The 9,282-nt window shown below is 49.4% G+C and overlaps 3 protein-coding genes and 1 long non-coding RNA gene across 7 annotated transcripts in view; 3 read left to right on the forward strand and 1 right to left on the reverse strand.

Annotated features, from left to right (window-relative positions):
- The window catches only part of syde1 (synapse defective Rho GTPase homolog 1), a 33,721-nt gene extending 31,858 nt beyond the window's left edge, over positions 1–1,863 (forward strand). Inside the window, exons 16-18 of the mRNA XM_015018590.1 lie at positions 485–731; positions 812–1,087; positions 1,167–1,863. Coding sequence (XP_014874076.1) covers positions 485–731; positions 812–1,087; positions 1,167–1,360 — 717 coding nt within the window. The 3' untranslated portion in view covers positions 1,361–1,863. The remainder of the gene's footprint in view (positions 1–484; positions 732–811; positions 1,088–1,166) is intronic.
- Positions 1,864–2,084: 221 nt separating this feature from the next.
- On the reverse strand, positions 2,085–2,897 carry LOC106937187 (uncharacterized). Its single transcript, XR_001422335.1, has 2 exons — positions 2,797–2,897; positions 2,085–2,722 (listed from the first exon to the last, which is right to left on the reverse strand). It is a non-coding gene; the product is annotated as an uncharacterized LOC106937187 (long non-coding RNA).
- On the forward strand, positions 2,719–6,706 carry LOC106937186 (protein phosphatase 1 regulatory subunit 3C-B-like). The gene is made up of 3 exons (XM_015018589.1): positions 2,719–2,882; positions 4,135–4,489; positions 4,782–6,706. The coding sequence occupies exons 2-3, from the start codon at positions 4,150–4,152 to the stop codon at positions 5,366–5,368; spliced, it is 927 nt and encodes a 308-aa protein (XP_014874075.1). The 5' UTR covers positions 2,719–2,882; positions 4,135–4,149; the 3' UTR covers positions 5,369–6,706.
- A 2,161-nt stretch (positions 6,707–8,867) lies between these two features.
- Positions 8,868–9,282, forward strand: part of LOC106937184 (rac GTPase-activating protein 1) — a 12,881-nt gene continuing 12,466 nt past the window's right edge. The window contains exon 1 of one of the 4 annotated variants that reach the window (XM_015018585.1): positions 8,868–9,065. In XM_015018585.1, the coding sequence (XP_014874071.1) occupies positions 8,971–9,065 (95 nt within the window). In that variant the 5' untranslated portion in view covers positions 8,868–8,970. The remainder of the gene's footprint in view (positions 9,066–9,282) is intronic. The other 3 variants (XM_015018583.1, XM_015018586.1, XM_015018587.1) reach the window with 3 other exon arrangements.

The raw sequence follows: 9,282 nt of genomic DNA on the forward strand, positions 1-9,282 counted from the left end.
GTAACGAAGTACTTGTACTTCGTTACTTCCCACCACTGCTGACACATTCGTGTACAAAATAAAAAGGTAAAGCGAACTGAAGCAACCTTGGGGGGGCCATGTCTGCGGATCTACAGAACCAAACTCCGTGGGTCTGTTGGTGATTGGGTTGAGCACATAGGAACCATTCTAACGGACAGTTCTAAAGGGTCCAAACAGAACCCCAGAACCCTTACAGTCATTATTTATTCAACAAAGATCCAGAATGAAAAACTGAGAATGAAAATGAAACACTAAAATACAAAAGCAACAGAAATTAACAAGAGTATTTCCTTCCTGCAGTTGCCTCAGTTAAAGCCTTCATACATTTAGGGACCCATAGTCACTTTCACGCCTTCATCCAGTTTATGAGGGCACTACATTCATGTCATCACAGCAGTGACATCACAGCCGCCCTGTCAGGGCTCCATTTATCTGTAGCTGATGGGTCCCGCCCACCCCCTAGGCCACGCTGTCTGTGCTGCTGGATCACCTCAGCCTGGTCGCGTCCTTCAGCTCCTTCAACCGGATGACGCACCAGAATCTGGCGGTCTGCTTTGGCCCGGTTCTCCTCACCCCAACCCAGGAGGCCCGCCGGGCGGCTGGCTGGGGGGGCCGGGGCAAGGCCCTCTGTCCGGGGGAGGAGATGGCCAATGCAGTGGACTTCAAGCGGCACATCGAGGCCTTGCACTACCTGTTGCAGCTCTGGCCAGGTGAGCCGAGCCGACCCACTGCTGCTGCACTCACAACATTCACCTTTCACAATCTTCACATTCCCCGTGTTCCTCCTTAGTGCCAATCAACCGAGTGCCAGAAGACGACCCCTCCCCTCCACGCTCCCCCTCCATCGCCCGGCACCTCCAGGTCGAACCATGCCCGCAGCACCGCCCACTGTGGCTTCCCGGCGCCGATGGCGTGGTGTCCCGTCGGGGGCGTGGCGGACCAGCTCGATTGGAGAGCCCGCCCCCCGTCAACCGGTACGCCGGGGATTGGACCGTCTGCGGGCCGGACCTGCCGGCAGAGGATGAAGCCGACTACGACGAGGTGGCGGGAAGTGAGAGCGAAGGAGGTAAAACTCCGACCACAGGGCCGGCTCGGACTTCAGGTTCGGCTGAAGGCTTCGTGTCACTCTCTGCTCCGTGTTTCAGGCAGCAGAGAGGAAGAGGAGGAGGAAGAGCAGAAGGAGGCTTGGCCGCCCGGAGCCACAGGAGGAGGCCACTTCATAGACGACTTCATGGACTTTGATGCTCCGTTCAACTGTCGCCTCAGCCTGAAGGACTTCGACACCCTGATCCACGACCTGGACCGTGAGCTGGCCAAGCAGATCAACATCTGCCTGTAGGAGGGAAGTGTGGGGGGTGGGGGGTTCATCACCTCGTCTGGACCAAAACCCAGATCTGGGGTTGGTGAGTCCAGAACCAATCGGATCGTTTCTAGAAGATTACTTTTCTGAAAGTGAAGGAATTTTCTGTAGTTAAGTTTCTCTTTGCACGTCTGAAGTCAAAATGCTCCACTGCCTAGGGAGGCGAACTGCAGCCGATGTTAGGGTCTCGAGATGCTGAAGGGTTTTGCCGTCTTGAGGACAGTGGGGTGGGGCCCGGTTTTGTCTGGAGGGTTTAAGGGTTCAGCGTTTATCGGTACAGGTTTTTGTCACTGTGAGAGCGTTCTCGGTCCTACTTGATGTTCCTGGCAGTATTATTATTTTGTTTTGCACGCGCCCAGTAAGCACTTGTGATTTTTTTATCACTATGTTTGTAAACAAATGATGTAACCAAAGATTTAAAGCACAGCTGCCTGTTTGTTCATTCCAAAAACAAATAATAAACACTATTGATATTATTTGAATTTCTGACTAAATGTTTTATTTTAGATGGAAATATGATAAGAGAGCAACATGTTGCTCTCTTATTTCATGTTGCTCTCTTATTTATGCAACTATCAACACGTTCTTCTGCAACTTTAACCCTAACCCATAAACATCAGGTCTTTATTTTAGTTTTAGTTTTTCAGTTTGACTTTATAATCCAACTGGGATGTGAACACATTTCAAAACTATAAAACCAAAATTCAATTGCAGTTTATTTAAACATGGACAGTAATGTTACATGGCAAAAAAAACAAAAAAACATTTGATTTCTAAAGTACGTTTAAGAAACAATAATCAAATCATGAGTTAACCTTCAGTAAGGATCTGAACAGAATCCAACCTCAAGCCGAGGCAACAAGCAGAAACCCCAAACTTAATGATTGTAGTTGATCACTCATCAACCAACTCATCCTCATCATCCTCCTCTTCCTCTTCAGAGGTCAGTGGAGGTTGTGGGGGGAGGAATGGCTTTACTGTGTTGTTCAATGACTCTGATTTTTTAATGACAGTGATTTTGTTAAACCTTCCTCTGACCTCCTACTGACGTCACAGCGACCTTTGACTCTTTCTGGTCCTTTTTCGGAACCGTCCTCTTCCAGCCGCTAACGGTCTCATCCCGGATTATCTTGCCGTCTAAGCCCCGCCTTCGTCGGTTGTTTTCACTCCTGCTGCTCCGTTGGCGGTGAGAAGGACGTGACCCGCTGAAGTCGCCTCACCGTCGCTTCCTATTGGAGGAACAAGGAAGCGGCTGACGTCTCTGAGCTGTGATTGGTCACTCTGTTCTCCGTGCGCGGATGAAAGGGGGCGTGCCGAGGCGCGTGCACAGCAGAAAGATGGCTGAAAGGAGAGAGAAACAGTAAATAAAGTCTAAAACTTGTCAGAAGATCGAAGAACCGAGAGCAGAACCGAACCTGGACCTGCTGCGGCCCGAAGCTGGCGGAATTCACCGGGAGCTGCCGGAAACTACCGAACCGAACTTCTCCATGAAACGCAGCAGGTGAGACAGAAATGTATCTGCGCAACATCAGCGAGCGCGCGCGCGCACACACACACACACACACACACACACACACACACACACACACACACACACACACACACACACACACACAAGCTGGAGGTCCAGTTCATCATCCGGCACCGAACCATCGGGTTGGTGAGGTCAAAAGCAGTCAGGAGGTTCTGGTTTTCTGGTTGCTCCGGAACCAGAACCTTAGCTGGACCAGAGGGAACAGGGGACATCTATTGGTTCCGACCCGGTTCGACTCGATCAAACTTTATTTATAGAGAAGTTTTCAGACACATGATGATCAATAATTATGTTGACAATGTAACAGAGGATTTAAAGGTGAAAATCGAGGATGGATGGTTCTGGAAGTTCCAGTTAATCAGATCTATAATCAATAAGGTTCATTGAACTGCCAGCTGATGACACCTGGAGGAGATCGATCATCCAAATAATTATTGATTATTGATCCATATTGGTGTCTGCTCTTTAAGCTCACTGGAGGTATGCAGTTGGGTCAGGGAGGCTTTGGTTCTGACCCAACTCCAATGCTCAGCTCCACACCTCAGCCGTTTGGTCCACCAGAACCATCAAAACCACCAATAAACCTGTTCAATCAGCCAATCAATGCACAGATGAGTCAGCTGTGCACTTCCTGCTTTTGGAGCAATCTCGGTCCGTTTGGTGTTCACATTAGAAAAACATCAGAGGTTACTTCCACCAAACCCAGACTGAGGTTGGTAGGAGGACCAAAGTTCAATCAATCAATCAAATTTTATTTGCATAGCACATTTCAGCAGCAAGGCATTTCAAAGTGCTTTACATAATTAAAACAAAAACAGCATGTAATAAGCAGTGAGAAAGAGATTTTGAAACAAAAAAAAGATTAAAAAAGATAAAAACATTAAAACACACGCCCCTTTTAGGACTTCAGTTAAACGTTGTTTAACTGGGGCTCTAACCCTCTGGGAATTTAGTCAAAAACACCGTTTGACAAGGACTCCAACCTCTTGGACTTTAGTCACTGTTTGATCCACATCAGAGTTGGATTAGGGTTCACACCAAACCGCTTTCCAGGCAACTGGACTTTGATGAAAACAGGACTGGTGTGAATGCAGCTCATGGTGTGATAAGTCAGATTTCCCATCAGCAGCAGTAGCAGACCAGGCAGTAGAGAGTAGTAGGAGAACACGGCATGGCTGGTCCTCCATGTTGTCTAACAGGTTGTCGTTCTGTCCTCAAGACTCCATTTCCCATCATGCCTGTAGACATGGCCATCAGGATCTGCCTTGCAAGCTCTCCTCCGCTTCGCTCCTTCCTCAGTAACCATGACTGTCAGTATGTGCCAGCGGCTGCGAGGCCGAGCTGCCGCTGGCTGCGACCGTGCCTGTCCTCAGGATGTTGCGACTCCGTCTCCATGGAGACATCCACTTCTGCGCCAAGGAAGAACTCAAGGAAGAGCGTGGCATTCGCGGACTCCCAGGGTTTGGCGCTCACCACCGTCTATGTCTTTACCGAAGATGACCCGTTGGCTGAGCTGCAGTTCCACCTGACAGAGCTGGAGGGCGCCACTGAGGCACTGGACCTGGAGGTCAAAGGTAAAAAGCATCCAACCCGTGACGAGTCGATGCAGATGTTCTGCAATCTCTTCTTCAGTTAGGGTCTGAGAACCATTTGATTCCTGATCAATTTAAATACCAGGCAAACCAATTGGAGCCACCTGGAACGACCCGGTGGCTCCAATTGGTTCCAACTTGTTCCAGTTGATTCTGGTTTGTTCTAGTTGGTTGTAACTGGTTTCAGTTGATTCCAGTTGAACAGTTTGAACCTGACCTGGATTAGAACCTGTTGTAATTCCCACTTTTATCTCTGGTTTTGCTCTGCTTCTAGACTCAGTAGAATTGGGTTCTGGCCTGGTTCTGGACTTCACGCCACCAGCTGCAGATTATCTGGATCTGAGGAACCGGCTCAAAGCCCAGCAGGTGTGTCTAGAGACCTGTTCGGTGCAAGACCACCTTCTCTCCGGTACCGTCCATGTCCGGAACATCTGCTTTGAGAAGTCCGTCTCAGTTCGGATCACTTTTGACTCCTGGAACTCATTCCAGGATGTCTGGTGCCGGTACCTGAACAACGTCTACGGCTGCCCTGACATCGACACCTTCACCTTCTCCGTCCCCCTCCCTCCAGACCTGGTTCCATCCAGCCGAGTAGAGTTCTGCATCCGGTACCAGACAAAAGACCAGGTCCACTGGGACAACAACCTGGGAAACAACTACCGGCTGGCAATGGCGGACCCGACTGGCCGTCTGGACCAGGCCTCTGGCAGGAGCCCAGGGCAGGATGTTCCGAGGGATGGCGGCAGACAGAAGATGGATAAGATGGACTTTGACCCGTTTGGAAGTCCCAGAACATCGTCGGGGATCTTCCCTGAGTGGCAGAGCTGGGGCCGAGTGGAGACCGGTGGCCCCTACTGGTGAGGAGGGACGCTTCTGACTGATTTTTATCAGGCAGAGATTCTCCAGAACCGTCCGGAACCAACCAGATCTCAACCCATCCCCAAACCAGCTCCAGAGGAGCCTCTGCTGTCCTCACAGTCACAACTGAACCAGAACCACTGAGCCTGCTCCAGAGGCTCAGTGGATCCAAATATCTCCAAACCAGAATCTCAGGAAGAGTCCGGGTCCAGGACCAGCGTTGAATTCTCCGAGCAACAATGCAGAGGTTCCTTGGAGAATTGGACCTTCTGAAATGTGCAAGCAGAACCTCCAACAGAACCTCAGTCAGGTTCAAAGGTCCAGAAGTGACTTCCAGAGCTTAGAACTCCTCAAACCTGAAACGGACCTCAGATCCTCAGAACTTCATGGCGGTTCTGAACCAAGACCCAAAGATCCATCCAGCTTTATTCTCGTCTTCTGGACCTTCCGAGACCCAACCGGTCTTTATGGGAACAGGGTTCTTTGAGACCATCTTTGTTTTTTCATCATTATGACCAGAACCGGTTCCACAGATGCCGGACCCACTCCAGAACCAGTTTCTGCAGTTTTATCAAACGCTTTAAACCCTTGATGGCGTTCAGTACCAGGAGTCCGTCCCCAGTTCACATGTTGAGTTTTAGCTGGTCCTCAAAATGTTCTGGTATTGATTCTTGTTTCCATGGTGACCTGCAGGTCCATTTTTCCCATAGAGAAACTTTACAATTGGATCAAGGTTCTGACCCATCTGGACTTGAACTAAAGGGAGAACTACTGTGTCAGAACCAGAACATCAGACCTGTTCTACAGGTGGTCCAGGTGTCGATCCACAGAAAGTTTTAACTTTAATGTTTCTGTAGCAGCTTTGTTTTCCTCCATTCCTCGTGTCATGGTAACTGCTATACCTCACCTTCCTGAAGCCTTTAATTGCTGAACTGCTGCAGTGCCCTTACCTGTGTGTGTGTGTGTGTGTGTGTGTGTGTGTGTGTGTGTGTGTGTGTGTGTGTGAGAGACAGGAAGTATGAAGGGAAGTGTGTGTAGAACAGGGGTCCTCCCCATCCTGCATCTTCTAGATGCATCTGCATCGGCTGGCAGCGCCGTTTACCTGACCCAGGTGTGTTTCAGCAGAGAGGTGTGTGAAGTGGTCAGGTGGCCCTTGAGGTCTGGACTTGGGGACCCTCCTGTAAAGTTTTATGTCTGTAGATGCTGAGATGTTCCAATGGTCCCTGAAGGCCTCGTGCTGCGTTCAGATGTCACTGTAAATGATGTAACTATGAGGAATGACTGATCCTTTTGTGTTTGACCTTTAAGAGTAAAAGTTTAATAAAGTTCACTCTGCTTTTATTTCCTCGAATAAATATTGATTTAAAAACAACACAATCTACATGGTGTGCTGTGGTGGCGCAGGGGTTAAGCACAACCCACATATGGAGGCCTTGGTCCTCGACATGGCCGTCGCAGGTTCGATTCCCGACCTGGTGACCTTTGCTGCATGTCTTCCTTCTCTCATTTCCCACTTTCCTGTCTGTTAACTATCAAATAAAGGTCACTAGAGCCAATAAAACCTTTAAAAAAACCAACACAATCTAAGAATGAGTTGACTGGTTAACCAGTCAGGTTTCAGCTCACCAACCCTTCTACAGCCCAGGGAACTAACCAGTTACCTTGGTAACTAGCTTCCCAATCACAGGTTCCACCTGTTGGATTTTTGGACACTGAGCAGAACCAGCCGTCTGCCGATCAGAGCCACCGGAACCAGTCAGGTTCTGTTGGGATCAACCGTTAGAATCAGGTAGGTTCTAAGTGGACCCGCTCCGACCCGGTCCATTCGTCTGATTAATCAGGGTTCTGTTATGGGTCAGTACTTCATCCCGGGCCCTTGGCCCAGTCTGAACTTTGATTGGGTCAGCAGTTGAAGAACCACTGATCCGTTTATTCAGAACTGCTTCAGATCAGTGAATTCTATGGTTCCTGATGGGAATATGGGTCTAAATACAGGTTTCCATGGCAACTCAATGTTGTTGGAATGACATCAGAGGAGGAAGACCATAAAGAAGAGGGGTCTGACCCAAGTTCTGGAGGCCTGAACCAGGCTCTGATTTCCAGAACCAGAACCATTGGCGCCGCAGCAGAACAGCAGCTGATCCAACCAGCAGATTAATGTTTTAATCCTGCTGGGCTCTGACCTTTGACCCCTAATCCTGTCTCTACTTTCAGATCCCAGTTACATAACAGAGCGGCCCGGCTCGGCCCGGCCCGTCAGCGGGTGGCAGAAATGTTGCCCTGCCTTCATGGAAGAATCTGGTCCTGAAGGTCACATGAACTGGACCAGCTGCTGGTTCTGGTCAGAACTGGCTCAGAACCGGCTGAGCTACTGGATCAGAACCGGCAGTTGATCTAGTTCATGTGACCTTCAGGACCGGCTGCCAGTTCTGATTATGGAACGTTGACGGAAAATCGTCCCAGTAACGATCCGGATGTAACTTCAGAGAGGTATAGCGAACAGAACCAGGTCAGGTGATCCGGATTGGATCGATCACAGGGATCGACCGAGCTCCTGCAGGCCCATCGGACGCTCAGACTTTGTATTTTAGAGGGAGCCTCAAACGCCTCCTGTGGTTCTGCCAGCCTGTCTGAATGGACCAATCAGAACCAATCAGGTTCTACTGTTTTAATGAAGGAGTTCTAGAAGAACCCGGTGAGGTGGTCAGAACCAAAGGATCCGACTGCCTCTGGTTCTGACCCGTGAAGTTCTGTAGAACCTCCTGTTAGCAGTGTTGCCATCCTGATGGTTCTAGTTCCAGTTGAAGCTGATTAGGGTCATCCCGAGCCATTGCTGCAGTCATGATGCTACAGGCTTCTGCTGCTACTCTCCATTTAGCATTTTCTGCTGCTATTTCAACCGCTAACTTTTTGTTTTCTCTCCATAGAACCTCCACTTGATCTGGTGCTCTGATTGGCTGATTCCTTCGTGGAGGCGGGGCATCAGCTGACATGAGGCTGTCATCACCTGATCCTGCTGCTAACTTTTTACTTTCATTAGAAACTTCTCAGTTCTTCTGCTCTGTCTTCTCAAGCCTCCAGTCGGCCGCTGGTACCGAATCCGGTTCTGGATCTGCTGGAGGTTTCTTCCTGTTAAAGAGGAGTTTTTCCTCTCTGATGTGGATCAGAACTTTCTGTGCTGATACCGTCCATCTGAAAACGCATTTTAAGGCTCTGCTGGTACTTAAAGTTCTTCACTACCCGGCCCCGTAGTGGTTCCTCAGACCCATCAACAGGCCAGCTGGTTCTGGTTCTGAACCTAGAGGTTCAGAGTGAATGGACTTGAGGGTCTTCCAGGTTCTGAACTAGAACCAGTCTGGGCAGTTCTAGACTCTGAGCCCATCAGAACGGAGCAGAACCTCCGAGGCCCACGATGATGATGATGATGATGATGATGATGATGATGATGATGATGAGCCTGGAGTCCGGTGTCCTGCGACCTTTAGATGTGTCTCTGCTTCAGCACACCTGAGTCACATAATGACGTCATTATGACGTTGGACTCTGCTGTTTGAAGTGAGTTGGACCCGGGAGGACTCCGGCCAACCCGCGTTAAGGATCGAGCGATGAGGAAAACGTCACACGGTCACGTGACGCGACGCTTCATATTTGGCTCTCGCGCATGGCCGCTGAACTTCCGGTACGGCGGGGCGACGTGCAGGTGAGTTGAGCTCAGGTGAAGCAGCTGATGGGTCAGAACCTGAACCCACGTTCGGAAAGGGACGGGATAATCTAACATTTTAAATTAGAATATTATTTTTAATCAGAACATTTTGATGACTTAAATGTTGGTTAATTGTTGAAAACCTAAAAGTCCAGAAGAATAAAACCCAGTTTCCTGCAAGTGAAGCAGCTTCGGCGGCTTCCTCTTCCGGTTC

This window comes from Poecilia latipinna, unplaced genomic scaffold (genome assembly GCF_001443285.1).
Source record: "Poecilia latipinna isolate Pla-1442-1.1 unplaced genomic scaffold, P_latipinna-1.0 Scaffold2291, whole genome shotgun sequence".
Classification (NCBI taxonomy): domain Eukaryota; kingdom Metazoa; phylum Chordata; class Actinopteri; order Cyprinodontiformes; family Poeciliidae; genus Poecilia; species Poecilia latipinna.